Below are 17,821 nucleotides of genomic sequence, written 5' to 3'. Positions count from 1 at the left end.
CATGTGAAGTTGAGATCTGAAGTAGTTAACTTCATTTGTGCAGCAACCTGTGGGAATCGCATCCGACCTCGGATCCGAGCCGGCAGTTTTCAACAGCTTTAGATCCCAGCTTCAAGCTCCTCCCCCTACCCATAATCCCCTGCCACCCTTGACTGACCTCAGATCTAGTTTGCCGCGGTTATCCAACAGCAGCTTGATCTAGAGTTCCAGGTGTTAGAGACTTTTTTGTGAGAAAAAAATGTACCTTTTTCTTCTCTTTTCTTCTGTTTTTGGTTGTGAGTGTTTCCAGGTCCCTTTTTATACAAAACCCTCTCTAGTTTAACTCTATATTTTTTGTCATTTACCTCCCCCTTCCTTCGTGGTTCCGTTAGGGTTGTGTGTGTGTGTGTGTGTGTGTATTTGGGGCCTAACGTGTGTGGTTTCTCTTTAGTTAAAATGGCTGAGGCCCCAAAGCCGATCTTTTCTAAGTGCACTGAGTGTGGCCATAAGCTGTCCCCAGCAGATGGCCACACTCTGTGTGTTGTGCTTTGGGATTGAACACCTGTCTCCTGGTTGTTCCATCTGTGCGACGTTCAACCCCAGGGCACTCAAGGACCGGAGGTCTAAGCTGACTCAGGCAGGTCTTCTGCCCCCGGATTCGGCTTCATCCTCCGGTCCTACTGTGGCTCCCGCTGTGGTGGCTGCCACTCCTGCTTCCCTCCCCCACGGCCGGGACTCAACCTCCCGCCTTAAGCCCGGAGGAGAGGGAGGCCAGGAAAGAGAAAAGGAGGGAGAAGCATCACAAGCGGCGGGCCGAGGCCTCTGCTTCGGCCCCCCCCGGCTAAGCGGTCTTCTCCCTCCAGGACTTCTGGGTCTCCTCCGTCTCGGATCCGGTCCCCGTGCTTTTCACCGGGTCCTGAGGAAGAGGAGACCCGATCTCCTTCGAGGTCATCGAGGCGACACTCCCCTCCCGCCTCTGTGGCCTCATCGAGATCAACCCGAAGTCTCACGGATGCAGATTTGGACCGGATGATGAGAAGATTCCTCCAGGCCCAACTGCAGATGGGAGTGCTCCTGCCTCCTCCCCCTCCGGGGGGGAGCTTGACCCCTTTTTTTTCCCCAATAGCTCCTTCTCCATCCCGCTACCAGGGCTCGGAGTCTTCGGAGCCGGGCAGCCTTGGAGCCGGGGGTGTGTCGGCACCGATAGTCTCGGGTACTTCGGCGCCAACACTTCCCTCGAGTTTGTCGGGTCCATTTTCTTCGGATCCGAGCTCTCAGAGCCGAGGGCTGAGCTTCGGATCCGGGGGTATCGGTATGCCTTCGGCTGCATCCAGGTCGGAACATACTGGTCCGTCAGATCCGATCGCTTCGGCGCTGGCCCTGATCCGTCCTTCGGATCAGAGTGAGGGTCTGCTTTCGGATCCCAGAGAGAGCAGCTCTCTCTCGGCATTCGACATGGTGGAGAGGGCCCTGTCGAGAGATTCCAGGCCCCCGGCCCTTGCCTTGGCTCCACCCTGCACTCCTCTGTTGGGCCCGACTTCCATCAACCGGCCCTAGGGACAGCCTGCTCTGACGTCCCAGGTTGTTCCTTTGGAACAAGACGTGGCTGGTGAGACCTACCCGGACAGCCCCCCCGAGGAGGTTCCTCACAAGCGAAAGTGCAAAAGGAGGCACCTGGACTCCCCTGAGTCCTTGACTGAGGACACGGATTTGGAGGAGGGGGAAGGCTCCCCAAGATCACCCCCCCCCCCGAAGATGTCTCATTTGGTGACATCATGGAGATGCTCAGGATTGGGGGGGGGGTCTGCCCCAAAGCCTACCTCGGCCAAATCCATGTTCCTGGAGGCGTTTGAAGCAGGCCCATCTACCTCTTGGGTGTCCCCTCTGGCCGACCCCCTGGTAGATTTGATTACTACCAGGGCGTGGAAGGAGCCGGACACTGTGGAGCCAGTCCCCAAGCGCCCGGACAAAATTCTTAGCCCACCCTCTGACAAGTCCCACTGGAGTAAGGGTCCCCCTGTAGATGCCATGTTGGTGGCGGCGGCCACCAAGAGGGAACTAACTCAGGAGAGTCCCTCGGTTCATCCCCCGAGCAAGGAGTCTCTGTCGATGGACCGTTTAGGGAAGCGGGTCTTTAGTTTGGCTACCTTCTCTGTGAGGTCGCTGAACTACATGGCACATGTGCTTCGACTGCAGCGGGACCTTATCAAAGAGTAAGCTGCGTGCCCCCCCCCCCCCCCCCGAGTCCATGTCGGCGGAGGACAAGCGATTGCACTCCACCCGGATGGCCACTCTCCGATCCATATCAAACACCTCTATTTGGCTACTGTCCCATGCCACGGAGGGAGCTGCTAGAGCCAGCGGAGCGGGCCTTGCCATGAGGCGTCAGGCCTGGCTCCGGCACTGTGATTTCAAGGAACCCTTCAAGGCATCTTTCGCTAATGCCCCTTTCGATGGTTCTGCCCTTTTTGGCAAAACTGTTCGCGATACCTTGGTCCAGAGCGAGAAGGACGGGAAGACGTTGTCTGCCGTCGGAGTCCACTTCTCTGCTCCCCAGAGGTCTTTCTCCAAGAACCAAAAGGGACAGAAGAAGATGTGGTTCCGGAAGTCGCAACAGTCCCATCCCGCTCCGGACTCCCAGCCCTTCCGCGGCAGAGGAGGGCAGGGTGGACACCACCCTAGAGGCAGCGGGGGCCCGCGGAACTTTGGATCCAGAGAACCCTTCTCGGACCAACCCACACAACACTCCTGAGGGGTTGCCTGACTGCTCCACTCTGGAGGCAGTCGGGGGGCATTTCTCGAAGCACCTAGCAGCTTGGGAGTTCATCACAACAGACCGCTGAGTGCTTCGCATTATATCTAGAGGATATCAGATTCCCTTTTCTCTTTACCCACGCAGCCCCAGATACCTCCCCGATGTCCCACCCGGTCAGAGGGAGGCCGCAGCAACAGAAATCCAACAGTTGCTGGAAAAAAGAGCCATCCAACACGTCCCGCCAGACAAGTGCGGGTCGGGGTTTTACTCCATGTTCTTCTTGGTGCCAAAAAAGACAGGGGCCTTAAGACCTATCCTCGACCTCTCTCCCCTGAACCTGTCTGTAACCAAAGAGAAGTTCCGCATGGTCACCCTTCAATCCATTCTCCCCCTTTTGCGGGAGAATGACTGGATGTGCTCTATAGACCTCAAGGATGCGTACTACCACATTCTGATGGACAGGCGATCCAGAAGGTTCCACCGCTTCTGGCTAGGAGCCAGTCATTTCCAATTCTGGGTCCTTCCCTTTGGTCTCACCACAGCCCCCATGATGTTCATCAAAGTGTTAGCAGTGATAGCGGCCCAGCTGAGGCTCCAGGGAATTCAGGTCTACCCATACCTGGACGACTGGCTCCTCACTGCCCTGACAAGGCATCTACTCTGCGCAGCCAGAAACTACTTTCTTCGTCTAGCTTCCCGGCTGGGGATCACCATCAACATAGAGAAGTCGTCTCTTACCCCGACTCAGACTATAGACTTCATAGGGGCAAGATTAGACACAAACAAGCTCCTAGCTTTCTTGACCACAGACCGGCTAAGAACCCTGAGGCTACATGTGCGGGCCATTCTACATTCTCCAGCTCCTCCGGCGGAATTGGTCCTGAGGGCTCTACGCTCAATGGCGGCGGCAATGAACCTTTTGCCAATGGCGCGTTTGAACATGAGGGTCTTACAATGGACCCTCCAGGTCCAGTGGTCCTTCCTTTGATTTCCTCTGAGCCATCCCATTCCCCTCAGCAGGGCTTGCAAGAGGGCTGTCTTATGGTGGCTCCAGTCTCCGAAACTCCAGGAAGGACGCCCCTTTTCTATGGCCCTTCCCCTAGCCACGGTGACCACGGATGCCTCCCTCCTCGGGTGGGGGGACATTGTTCGGGCAGGACAGTCCAAGGCACATGGGACCCCACGGAAACCTCTCTGCATATCAATGTCCTAGAGATGAGGGCAGTGCTGTTAACATTGCAAGCACTTCAGGACCCTCTTCCTGTAGGAACTATTGCGATTCAGTTGGACAATATGTCTGTTGTCTGGTACATCAACAAACAGGGGCGAACCAGGTCTTACCCACTCTGTCGAGAAGCCGTGAGGGTGTGGGAATGGGCGTTCTCCACCAGCCGCTTTCTTATAGCAACGCACATTCCGGGGTGGTCCAATATCCTAGCTGACAGACTGTCACACCATCCTGTTACCACACGAGTGGTCCCTGAATCCCGAGATAGTGAATCGGATTTTCGCCGAATGGGGTCAACCCTGTTGCGATCTCTTTGCTTCTCCCTCGAACACAAAATGTTACGACTACTTTGCTCTCATTTCCCCCTCCGGGGAACCTCCGAGAGACGCTCTGGTGCATGCTTGGCCTCCCAGTCTACTTTATGCTTACCCTCCTCTTCCTCTGATGCTGAAGTTTCTACAGAAAGCCAGCCGGTTGGGGAGCAGGATAATCCTCATTGCCCCATTCTGACCTCGTCAAACCTGGTTCCTTTTACCTTTGGTCTCATCTGGTGAATCCTCCTTGGATTCTGGATCCCCATCCAGATCTAATATCCCAACCCCTAGATCTCCCAGTCCCGAATCTGGACAATCTCAAGCTCACAGCTTGGCTGCTCCAGTTCCACTTGTAGCTAGGACTCCTGGTATCTCTTCCCCAGTTAAAACTATTCTAGTAGCAGCGCACAAGCCTTCTACTAGAAAGATCTATAGTAGCAAATGGAAACGTTTCTCCATTTGGGCGGAACGTTGAAATTTGGATCCTTTCACAGCTCCTTTGCCCGCAGTATTAGACTTCTTGTCAAGGCTGTTTCATCAGGGGGCTAGCTCCTCCACAGTCAAGGTTCACCTAACAGCTATCTCTCATTATCACGTGGGAAATGAACTGGGCCCTTTGATCACCACGAAATTGTGTAAGACTTTTTTGCAGGGCACCTTTCTGCTCAGACCTCCAGTGAAGGATGTAGTCCCTCCTTTGGATTTAATGCTGGTGCTTCAGGCCTTGACAGCTCCTCCGTTTGAGCCTGCAGCTTCAGTAGAACTTAAATTCTTGTCATGGAAAATGGCCTTTCTTGTCGCTATCACCTCGGCTCGAAGGGTCTCTGAACTACAGGCCCTTTGTGTAAAACCCCCATATTTGACTTTTCACAAGTATAGAGTTTACCTCAGGACCAATCCCTCTTTTCTTCCTAAGATTGCCTCTGAATCGAATATTAACCAGTCCATCAACCTACCAGTCTTCTTTCCTAATTACCAAAACAAAGGGGAATACAAATTACACTCACTGGATGTGCATAGACAACTTCACTTCTACATCCACAGGACATCTGGTCATAGGCAATCTGACCAGTTGTTAGTCTCCTTTGCCAAATTTAACGTGGGTAAATCTGTGTCTAAGGTCACGCTGTCTAGATGGATTTCACAGTGCATCCTTTTAGCATATGAAAGTTCTGGCAGGCCCGCACCTCAGGGAGTCCATGCCCACTCTACTCGGTCTATGTCTACCTCTGCGGCTTCTAGAGCTAGAGTCTCTTTGGATGATATTTGTTCGGCAGCCACTTGGGCCTCATCTCATACCTTTATCAATCACTATAAATTGGACATTATCTCCAGAGGGAGAGCATTCTTTGGCTCTGCAGTGCTCCGAAACATCCTTCCATGAAGGCCGCCCAAGGTTCAGGTAGCTGGGGACTCTGTCCCATAGGTTGCTGCACAAATGAAGTTAACTACTTCAGATTAAGAAGTTATGTACTCACCATAACATTCCATCTGAGTAGGTAAACTTCATTTGTCAGCAACCGTCCCTCCCTTCTGCCCCCTCACTTACAAATGTTTTCATACTCGGGTCCATGGGTGTTACCCACTTTATCTTGAAAGTATTAGTCTTCGAGCAGTATCTGCTTTTGGGCAAACTTGATCTGACGTCAGTCAGGGTTGGCAGGGGATTATGGGTAGGGGAGGAGCTTGGAGCTCGGATTTAAAGCTGTTGAAAACTGCCGGCTCAGATCCGAGGTCGGATCCGATTCCCATAGGTTGCTGACAAATGAAGTTTACCTGCACAGATGGAATGTTATGGTGAGTACATAACTTCTTATTTATATACTACCCAGTTTAAGAACAACCTAGACCAGTGGATGGGGAACAGAAAATTTACACCGGGCTTGGCACCCATGTCCCTCACGGACCGCGGTATGTTATAAATGCCTGGCCCTCAATGTCCTCTTTGGACACAGGACATCATTATTCTTTCGGGAAAACCTGGCTAGGCTCCTGGAGGTGCTTGGTCATCCAACCATGCTTAACATTTCATGGACTTCACATCATCAGCATTGTGTACCAGTACTGTATGGAGTCATGAAGTAGCTGTTCCTGTGGCTAACAATGCATGTGTGACTCTGTGTACTAGCTGTTGGAATCTTTTGGTGACCTACTATAGACATAGTGGCTGTATCAGGGCATCTGCATCAAGAGTACTCAGTTTCTTGATGCCAAGCTTCAGCGGGCGGGGGGGGGGTCATATGTGTTGCTCACCTCACATACCACAAATGAAAGAGGGAACACCACACAGGACTTCTAGGATATAGCACATTTTCGTGAGGTTCCGGGGTCTTAGACTGCACCCACATTAAAATAAAGGGCTTACTTAGGGAACTAGGATGCACACAGGGTGGCACTCTGTCAACTTCCAGGTAGTCTGTAATGCACAGGGCAACAGCTAATGTGCCTGCAGGCCACCCAGGCAGTTATAACACCCACATATATCAAACCTGTGACCTCTACAGATGGTTTGCAGGGGGTAATTTCCAAAATGGCATCTTATTGTCAGTGTCATATAAATCCTGGAATGACGGCTAAAACCCATCAGAAATCAACAAATGAAGCAGACCAGGGCTAAAGCTCTGCCCATTTGAGATCAAGGAACATTACTGAGCACATGCATGGGCCATTGACATGACATCTTCAGGAGGTGGGTTACAACAGTGTCTCTAGTGAGCACCAGTACCCACGTGTGTGTGTGTGTGTGTGTGTGTGTGTGTGCGTGTGTGTACGTGTGTGTGTGTGTGTGTGTGTGTGTGTGTTCATTTCCTTTGCTGTACATCATTAATGGCACTGGTTCTCATCATGCAGACATGGTAAACAGAGTTGACTTGACCATATCTGTGTTCCCGGTTTTTATGAATCCCAACCATTAACTTTTGTAATCAAGCTTGTAACTGTGTATTACTTTACTTTCGCTTGGTAAAACTGTTTATCCTTTTTTTATTATGTATTTTATGAGTATTCACCTAGGCTGAGCTTCAGATTGGTCCATGGTGGTCAGTGCACTACCCTGGTAAACAAATCAATCACTCTAATAAGTAAACTGTCATTGAACTTTTATGACTGTTAAATTGTTCTTTTTCTGAATTTTGAGTTTAACTGTCAACTCCTTATTTTGTTGACCATCCCTTTAACCACTATTGCTAGGACAATGCAAGCTGATATTTTCCACTAGAAGATTTTCTCATGTGTTGTGTGAGTGTATTATTTCTAGTATACACATTTTTATATTGCTTCTACTGCCAAAAGTAACAGTGTACCAAAAATATATGTTAAGTAGAGCAATCTAAACCGTGACTCTGGCCTGGATTACTGCACTTCTGTGGATTGTAATGGCTTTTGTCTATGATGGTTGGACTCTGTACATTTCTGAGTTTGTACTTGGTGCACGTTGACTTGCAGAAACTTATGATGTCCTTCAAGAATGCAACTGCAGTCATAACATGTGGGTTGTCCTGCCTCAGGCAGCCCTCGGTCGGCCGGATTCCAAAGTCTGGGTCCGACGTCGGCTGATGTCGCATTTCTCTCCGACGTCAGAGCGGCTGGAGTACATAAGCATCAGCCGACGCCATTTTCTTCAGTCTTTCTTGCCACGTGGTGCCCGAAGCAGAAGCAGTTTGCAAGTGCCGGTCGGTCAGCTCCTGTATTCTACTATACTGAAGTCATCAAAAAAGCTAAGTACCCCGTTGGAGACCTTTTCTTGCCTCAGCCGATGTCAGAAATTACTGAAAAAGTTAATAATTGTCTTTTTTGTGGTAAACAAATACCTCATAAGGATTTCCACTCTTACTGCCTCCCTTGCCTGGGCCCAGACCATGACGTCTCGGCCTGTGTAGCCTGTGCTCGCTTCAACAAGCGCACTCTCAGGCGCCGGGCGGAGTTCACTGAAGTTTTTTTCGGCGATAAATTTGCTTACACCATGCTTTCGGATCTTCCGACATCGCAAACTCCCAAAAAGCGAAAAGACCGGGACCGACATCCTCGGCCCGCGTCTACCACCGACTCCACGCCAAAACCTAGCGCAAGTGTTCCGGTTCCCTCTGAGACTGTCTCTCCACCGCTCCGAACCGAAGACACCGCATTACCGACTACTCCGATTCCAGACATTACTCCGCCAGTTATAGATTTTCCTCCGGATACCGAAACCGAGGAAATGCCCGAGACCATTGCTGTAGACAAGGTCACTCCTGCACGTGGAGCTGCCAGGCCTCCTATGGCCATGTCTATTAAGGCCTACACTAGGGCTAAGGCAGCCAGCAAAACAAAGCATATTACTTCTAAATCCTTACCTCAGCCGACTCCGGAGACACAAATTATGTCCATGGCTGCTGATTTAATTTCCATGATTAGAGGTTCACAGGCCCATCCTGAGAGAGCATCCCAGCCTCCTCCTGATAAAAGGCCCTGGGTTGATCCCTCTGACCCTACTCCTTCAGATGAAGACTCTGAGGGCTCTGCCCACTCTGATAGTCAGGAAGAGCTCTTCCAGACCTATGAGGACTCGGATGCAAAAGATTCCATCCCTTCGGCCTCCCCTCCTGAGGATATTTCTTTTGGGGAAGTTCTGCACACCATGAGGGAATATTTCAAGTGGCAAGGTCAGGAATATTCTGATTCTAGGAAACGCCTTAGGACTTTCCTTAAGAAGCCTCAGCACAGGCCCTTAGCTATTCCTCCTGTACTTGATGTTCTGGATGATTTGTATTCTGACTCTAGTGCTACCCCTGATTCTCTTCCTCCTGCTCCAGACAAGCCAGACAGGTATTACAGGGTTCCAGAAACTCATTCCCATTTATTCTGGGCCCATACTGCTGATTTGGAAACTATTTCACAGGGGCCTAAAGGAGTTTCAGCCTCCACCTCAAAAAATCCTTTGCCCTCCAACAGGGAAGCGAGGTCATTAGAGAGATGGGGCAAAAAGGTTTACACATCCACTACCTTATCTATGAGAGCTTTAAATTGCCTTTTTCATATGTTACAATATCAGGATTATCTCTTAGAAGATTTACAAAAAACATTAGCTTCTCCTGATCCTTTGGACAGGAAGACCTTGCAGGAAGCTGTACATAACACTCAGCAAGTAAGCAATCACTTCCTGCAGTGTGGATATGATGCACTGGAAGCTTCATGTAGGGCAGCTATGACAGGGGCAGTGATTCGTAGACATGCTTGGTTAAAAGATCAACCTCTACCAGATCATGTAAAAGCAAAACTTCTGGATGCACCTTTGGAAAAGAACAAGCTTTTGGTGCAAATGCTAAGGATGTGTAAAAAACCATAGGAGAAAAAACAAAATCAGTCCAGACTGTGAAAGATTTCCTCCAGGTTCAACCCCACAGATTCAGTAGGAATTGGCCTTCAGAAAAATGGTCCTTTCCTAATCCAGAAAAGTTTCAAAGGGGTAAGAACAGACGTGGCGAGGAAGAGGCCAATACAGAGGCCCTTACAGGGGACGACAATGGCAGCCAGGAAACCAAAGAAGTGACGAGGGGTTTCACCTGCCCAACAACCACACACTCAATGACTTTCCTCTACTACCGCCTACCAGGGAACAACTACACGCTACCTTGGCGGAAATTATCTCTGTTTGCAGAAAACTGGCACAGACTAACAAAGGACAAATGGATTTTGGACATTATAGACCGAGGGTACAGGTTTCATTTTCATACCTTACCAAGAAAACAAGGCATGCCAAACCTACCACAAAATCAGAGGGCAGAGGCTATCAAGCAAATCACTCTGCTGACTCGAATGAAAGCAATAGAAAGAGTTCCACAACAAGACCAAGACCAGGGGTTTTACTCAAGACTGTTCCTTGTTCCAAGAAAAGAATCTCAATGGAGACCAATACTGGACTTGTCCGCATTAAACACCTTTCTCATAGTACCAAAGTTCAAAATGCTGACTCTACAGCAACTCCTTCCCATGCTGGGCAAGGAGTCGTGGCTGATTACTCTGGACCTCAAGGAGGCATACCTGCATGTCCCTATCAGACACAGCTGTAGAAGATACCTCAGATTTCTTGCAGGGCCAGAGCATTATCAATTCTCAGCATTTCCATTTGGCTTATCTACTGCGCCCAGAGTATTTACCAAATGCCTGGCTTCAGTAATTGCTCATTGCAGGCTCCAGGATATACAAATTTACCCGTACCTGGACGACTGCCTCATACAAGCGGACGACAAATTGATGTTGACAAAAAACCTGGATTATGTCATACGACTACTTCAAGCTCTGGGATACACAGTCAACTTCCAGAAGTCAAGACTGCAGCCATCCCATCAAATAATCTTCTTAGGAGCCAAACTAGACACAGCCTCTCAGATGGCTTACCTGACAGAAGACAAGCAAGAGAAGTTAACTCATTACTTCAAGGGTTTAGCAAAACTCACCCAGATGACTGCAAGGAGATTCCTACAGGCCCTGGGTTACATGGCATCCTGCATTTTACTGGTTCCATTAGCAAAACTACACATGAGGAAGCTTCAATGGTACCTAAAAAGCATTTGGTCTCAACACAGCAACAACTTGGAGACAATCATACCACTCATTCCATGCCTACAAAAGGAATTCCTATGGTGGGCCTTGGTGAGCCAGGAAAACACAGGTATGTCATTCAAAAAACCACAGATAACACAGACCATGACTACAGACGCCTCAGACCTTGGATGGGGGGCGCACATGGAAGGCAGGTGTATACAAGGACAATGGTCTCCAAAGGAAACACATCTGCATATAAACCAAAAGGAAATGCTGGCAGCAATCCATGCCATCGAGGCTTTTCGACACCAACTCCAGCAAGGCCATTTAATGATACGGACAGACAACACCACTGTGATGTGGTACATAAACAAGCAGGGGGGCACCCACTCTTACCCCCTTTGCAGACTGACAATGCAGCTTTGGGAGAAATCGCTGAGCCTAAACATCCAGTTACAATCCCAGTTTGTTCCAGGAAAAGACAATGTGTTGGCGGACAGCCTAAGCAGGAATTTCACAGATCCACACGAGTGGAGGTTGCATCCGAAGGTTTTCAGACAACTCACTTCGACATGGGGCAAGCCAGAAGTGGACCTATTTGCCTCTCACCTCAACCATCTTCTACCAAAATTTTGCACAAGGACATACCATCCAAAAGCTTGGAAAATAGATGCCCTCTCATTCAACTGGAACTCCCTAGCAATCTATGCATTCCCACCTCTGCCACTGATGACCTCAGTATTACTAAAGATCAAAGCAGAGAAGCCCAAGGGAACCATAATAGCTCCGGACTGGCCAAGACAACACTGGTACCCACTACTACGGAGCATATGTCAAACCAGGAGGTGGGCCCTTCCCCAGTGGCCTCTACTTTTGACTCAACACAATTTCGAAATACTGCATCCAAATCTTCAGACACTGCAGCTAACAGCCTGGGAGATCCCATAAATAACTTCAGCTTATCTCTCTCCAAGGAAGTTCAGCGGATACTAACAGAGGCTCGAAGACCATCCACCAGAAAGGTTTACTTAGCCAAGTGGAAAAGATTCAGCAATTGGAATACCAGCAGGGGACATGATGCATCATTGTTGAACATCCCACTCATCTTGGAATATTTGGCAGATATGTTAAAGAACGGCCTCTCATATTCTTCCATAAAGATACATGCATCTGCTATTTCAGCTAGATACAACACTGATCCTCCTGTTTTCTCTCACCCCTTACTAAGACAATTCCTCAGGGGAATCAAGAACATTAAGCCACCAAGAAAGGCCCCAGTGCCAGCCTGGGACCTCAATTTTGTATTAGAAAAACTGACTCTACCTCCTTTGAGCCAGCAGCTTCAGTTGACTTGCAATTTCTCTCATGGAAGACAGCTTTCCTGTTGGCAATTACCTCAGCAAGAAGGGTTTGAGCTACAGGCCCTAATGGCAATACCACCCTTTATTATTTTCCCAGAGACAGGGTTTCATTAAGGACCAACCCTACTTTTATGCCAAAGGTGGTATCTAGGGTTTCTCTAAATCAAGCCATTCATCTGCCTGCTTTCTTCCCCAATCCTGAGAATAAGGGGGAAAGACTTTTGCATACCTTGGACATTCACAGACAACTTCGATACTACCTGGACAGAACCAAGGCCAGTAGGAAGTCTGAACAACTTTTGTAGCCTGCTGTCCAAGGAAAAGCAATTTCAAAACAGACTATTTCTAAATGGATTGGACATTGCATCAGATTCTGTTATTCCTTTCATGGAAAGACTGTTCCAGCCAATGTGAGACAACATTCCACCAGAGCTACAGCCACCTCTACAGCATTCATAAGAGGGGTGCCTACCAAGGACATTCTAGAAGCTGCTACATGGAGCTCCGTGCATACATTCTCCAAACACTACAATCTCCCTCTATATTCCAGATCTAGAGCAGGCTTTGCTTCGGCAGTCCTGCAGGGTTTGATTGCCACACCATCTCTTTCCTAGAGCATACCTCCTCCCCCAGCTAAGCTATGGTATTCTACCCACATGTCATGACTGCAGTTGCATTCTTGAAGGACATAGTACAGTTTTGTACCTACCATAAATGTAGATGTCCGATAGACATGCAACTGCAGTCGGATTTTCCCTCCCTCCATACCCCTCTATGCCTAGGGTCCACTCCTATCCCTGTTACTCTTAGCTGGGGATATCTGTTATGGTGTATTTGTTTTATTGCTCATTTATTTGTTTGGAATTCTGTTTTTGTCTTCCAATTTGATTACAGCCTTCCTTGGAGGGCACCTGGCATCTGGGGCAAGAAACACTGAAGAAAATGGCCCGGCTGATGCTTATGTACTCCAGCGCTCTGACGGAGAGAAATGCGACATCAGCCGAGACCCAGACTTTGGAATCCGGCCGACCGAGGGCTGCCTGAGGCAGGACAACCCACATGTTATGACTGCAGTTGCATGTCTATCGGACATCTACATTTATGGTAGGTACAAAACTGTACTTTTTACTTTCTTTTTATGTTGAAATTGTAGTATGCATCCAGCAAATTATGGATAGTGGTGTACATTTGTACATCAGATTCTGAAGACTTTAAAACTAATGTGGTTGAAGAAACTGTTGAAAAAATATTTCCTGTTTATTAATTCTGGTTAATAACTGGGCCTGTTAGAAGCTTGATTGTTACATCTGTGTTTTTTTATTCTCCCCTGTAGGCTTATTTTCATGGCATCCCTTTCTCATGACTTTGGCGGTAAGCATATTTTGAATTTCTTAAACTTAATTTATTTACATCCATTGACCGTGATAGTCCGACTGGGCTAAAAGCACCTTTTCAGTGGAGTCCCGGAGAGAAAAGCTTCTAAAACGATAAGACAATAACTTTGGAAAAATATGTAAAGCAAGTGTCACTTCCAGATGAAATACTCAGTATGGAAAAATTGCAGGTAGGAGTGGCTTTCCCCTAGGGGAGGAGTGGGGTGTCTCTCTGTGGTACCAGGGCATAGAACTGATCACTTGTCATCACTGGTTCATCATTAGTGGATTGGACTAAAATATCCCATTATAGCAGAGAGAGTGGTACTCTGGTGGTGATTGAGAATAGTGTTTGACTATCATGAGGCTTAGACGCAAGTTGTCTACATATGTCTGTTGTCATGGGCAGAGGTGCATTGCTTGAGCATATTTTATGGGTGAATTGTTTTTGAGATTAAAGCTACAAGGGCAACCATTGACTCTAGATGTATCACTAATTCTCTCCCTGGCGAGAGCATCTAAATGGTTATAGGACCCCATTGTACATTTCTTGCTTTGAGAGTTATTTAAGGAGTGTTAAACTTAAGTTGAAGGCAACATGATGGGAAGTGGTTGGTGTGTCATATGGGTAGTGATCTTTTGAAAGGGATAAATTGTTTTTTTCTCTAGACTGCATTGATCCAACAAAATCTCTGTAGGTAAAACAGTACATTTTAACATAGATGCATGCAGTGGGGGGGGGGGGGCATCGCAGTAAAACTGTTTAGGCCAGGGGAGGTTCAAAAGATATTAGCCACTTTTATTTGAAAGCCACACAGCAATACAAGTTTGTCCTAGGGATCACTGTTGTAGAATAAGTCTTCTTTGATGGGGATAAATACAGGCAAACCTCCTCCCATTCAACTAGACTTCCGGGGTTTCAAACTTCGTAGAATGGGGCTTTTCTCCTCCCTACAAAAAGAATGTAAGCAGAATACAGAAAGAAAAAGGGGGGCAAACCACACCATCTTCTGTTCTTTTTGGTAGCATTAGAACATTTGGTTGTCTGTTCATTGGTCTCATCCAGGAAGTTGTAGATATTTAAGTATTCATTTTGGATTTTTTCTTGCTTTTACTTGCTAATATTAACACATTGCATTTCATTATATTATTTGTTATTAACTGTAGCTTTTTTTGCCTGTGACATTCTGAGAGTTCTTTAGGAGGCTGATGACATCCCCTGAAAAGATCACGAGTAAATGTGCTTATGAGAGATAGATTACAACAAAGGATTACCACTTAACTTTTAGTGCCTTCATGCTTTGGAGATCATCATCCCATCTCCTCCTATGAGCATTCTGACCTTAAGTCAAGGGGGTATCCATCCTATCTTCTTCTTAGGGAGCTCTTTCTTTTAGTGGTTTGCAAAAGTATAAATCTGAGCACATCCTTCATAAAATGGAGAAACCAAAAAAAGTCAACAACCAAAGAATCTGTGGGAAGGGTGCTTGAGGCCTTAGAGACACCTTCAGCCCAATGGGAGGCCCAATGGCCCAAGACCTCTGAGGCAAAGCTTTGCCGTCTTCCAACTCCAAACCTAATTTCCCTACTCCCCAATTATTGATGCCCCTTTAGATGCTGACAATATGGCTTCAGTTTCTTCCAGGGCTAGACAGCTTTTTGGCATTACAGCCAGACAGTGGATGTTCATCGTGTTTCACTGTTGCAGTCATTACAATTGGGTTATCCTGCTGGCAGGCTACCCGCAGTCGGCCTGAATTCCAAAGTCCAAGTCCGGTGTCGGTTGCTGTTGCCTCCTCCCTGCCGTCAGTGCGCCAGGGGTGTAAAAGATGCAGCCGACGCCATTTTCTTCAGTCTTTCTTGCCGCGCGGCGACTGAAGCAAAAGCAGTTCGCAAGTGCCAGTTGGCTGACTCCTGAGATTTTCAAATTCGAATTTCAGATGCGAAGTCTTCATTAAAACCTAGTACCCCGTTGGGGACATTTTTTTCTTGCTACAGACCGTTGTCAGAAAAAGTTAATAATTATATTTCTTGTGGGAAACAAATACTTCATAAGGATTTTCATTCTTACTGTATTCCTTGCCTAGGCCCTGACCACGACGTTGCTAGTTGTCGGTTTTGTGCTAGATTTAACCAACGCACTATTAAGCGTCGGTACGATTTTGCATTTCATTACTTTGGCAGAAGATTCAATTATATAATGCCGTTGGATCAGCCGACTACCAGAGTATATAAAAAACGCAAAGAAAAAGAAAAGGACAAGCATCTGAGGTCCAAAACTGACGAGGCCTCCGCTAGGCCAGTTGCCGGTTCTCAGTGAGGCGCTTTCGCAGCCCCTGACGCCCGCTACCTCAGAGCCACAGGCCACTTCCGACTCCCACGTGAAGCTGACTAGGCCGCTGGAAACTCAAGGTATTGGACACTCAGAGACTATTCCCTCAGATGGGTCCAGAGCCGCTGAGCAGGCATCGGCTTCTGAGGGTGTTTTCAGACCTACACAGTTTTATATGTGAGACCTACTTCAGCTTCAAAGACAAAGACTAAAGCAGCTCTAAAGACAAATAAACAAGTGCAACATTCTCCTGGACAGGCCTCCATGCCTAAAACACAGATGCTTAAAATGGCCGAAGACCTAATTACTTTGATTAGGGGTTCCCATCCCTCTCCTGATAAGAGGCCTAGGCAAGAGATAGAATATGAATCTTCAGATCAGGTTTCCATTTCCTCTGATTCCCCTTCTGATCAGGAATATTCTCTTCCTCCCTATGAGGATTCTGATGCTGAAGAATCTATCCCTTCAGCCTCTCCTCCTGAGGATTATTCTTTTGGGGAGACACTGCATACTATGAGGGAGCATTTCCACTGGGAGAGCCAGGATTACTCAGAATCCAAGAAAAGGCTCAGAGACTTCCTTTTATTTACGTCAGCACAGGCCCCTTGCTATCCATCCTGTTTTAGACATTGTAGATGTATTCTCAGAGTTCGGTCTGTCTCCAGACTCTTTACCTCCAGCTCCAGTTAAGCCAAATAGATACTACAGGGTTCCTGATTCACATAAATTTCTTTATAAAAACCCTACTGCTGACCCAGAAACCATCTCTCAGGGTCCCAAAGGGGTCAAGACTTCCACTGCAAAAAACCCTATCCCCTCTGATAGGGATTCTAGGGCCCTGGACAGATGGGGGGAAAAGATTTATACTTCTGCTACCTTGGCTGTAAGAGCTTTAAATGATCAGTTTCATATGCTTAAATATGTGCAGCATCTTATGTCACTGCTTAAACAGAAAATGTTGACAAATTCAGAATGTGCAGAAAACAAGGAAATGCAGGATTTATTGCATGCAGCTGAACAAGTGGGAAAGCATACTTTGCAATGTGGTTTTGATTCTCTAGAGGCCTCCTGCAGGGCTGCTGTTACAGATTATGTCATTAGGAGACATACTTGGTTAAAAGAACAGAATCTGCCTGATCATGTTAAAGTAAAACTATTAGATGCTCCATTACAGCAAGATACTTTGTTTGGTGTTAAAGCAGAAGAGGTGTTGAAGAAAATGGAGGAAAAAGTTAAATCTATGCAAACAGTCAAGGATTTCTTGCAGGTACAGCCTCCCAGATTTAGCAGGAACTGGCCTACAAAGAACTGGTTCTTTCCAGTGTCAGACAGGCCACAAAGAGGCAGATACAGACGCCCCAGAGGTAGATCACAACCCCAGGGCTCATACAGGCCTTAAACAATAGGGTGCTTCTACCTCCAAAAGCGGAGAGAATAAATCACAGCCATACAGGAAACAGTCTCAATGACTTTCCTCTGCCAGCACCAAGCACTTATTATTCTGGCAGCCCCTTTGGGGGGAAAACTAGCACTTTTTTCACAAAACTGGCATGTGATCACCCAGAACAAATGGGTCTTAAATATCGTATTACAAGACTACAGGTTCCACTTTCACACCTTGCCAAGGCCAAACGGTATGTCAGACCTGCCACACAATCAATGGGCAGAGGCACAAAAACAAGTTTCATCCCTCATGGACATGGGAGCCATTCAGCTAGTACCACAGCAAGAGCAGGGACTAGGATTCTACTCAAGGCTATTCTTGGTGCCCAGAAAGGACAAAGCCTGGAGACCAATACTGGACCTGTCTATTCTAAACACATTCCAGGATATTCCAAAATTCAAAATGTTAACTCTGCAGCAACTTTTGCCCATGCTGGGCAACAAGGCTTGGCTGGTGACTTTAGACCTAAAAGAGGCATACCTGCATGTCCCAATCAGAAAATCATGCAGAAGA

General features: G+C 47.6%; 1 protein-coding gene across 1 annotated transcript in view; it reads left to right on the top strand.

The window, feature by feature from the left end:
• LOC122807148 (transmembrane reductase CYB561D2) overlaps nucleotides 1-17,821 on the top strand; it is a 902,611-nt gene that overhangs the window by 369,914 nt on the left and 514,876 nt on the right. The window contains exon 3 of the mRNA XM_044078162.1: nucleotides 13,493-13,530. Coding sequence (XP_043934097.1) covers nucleotides 13,493-13,530 — 38 coding nt within the window. The remainder of the gene's footprint in view (nucleotides 1-13,492; nucleotides 13,531-17,821) is intronic.

The sequence above is a fragment of the Protopterus annectens genome, chromosome 7.part0, assembly GCF_019279795.1.
Source record: "Protopterus annectens isolate FY-2018-M chromosome 7.part0, PAN1.0, whole genome shotgun sequence".
Taxonomy (NCBI): domain Eukaryota; kingdom Metazoa; phylum Chordata; order Ceratodontiformes; family Protopteridae; genus Protopterus; species Protopterus annectens.
This window is presented reverse-complemented; position numbering and strand designations above follow the sequence as displayed.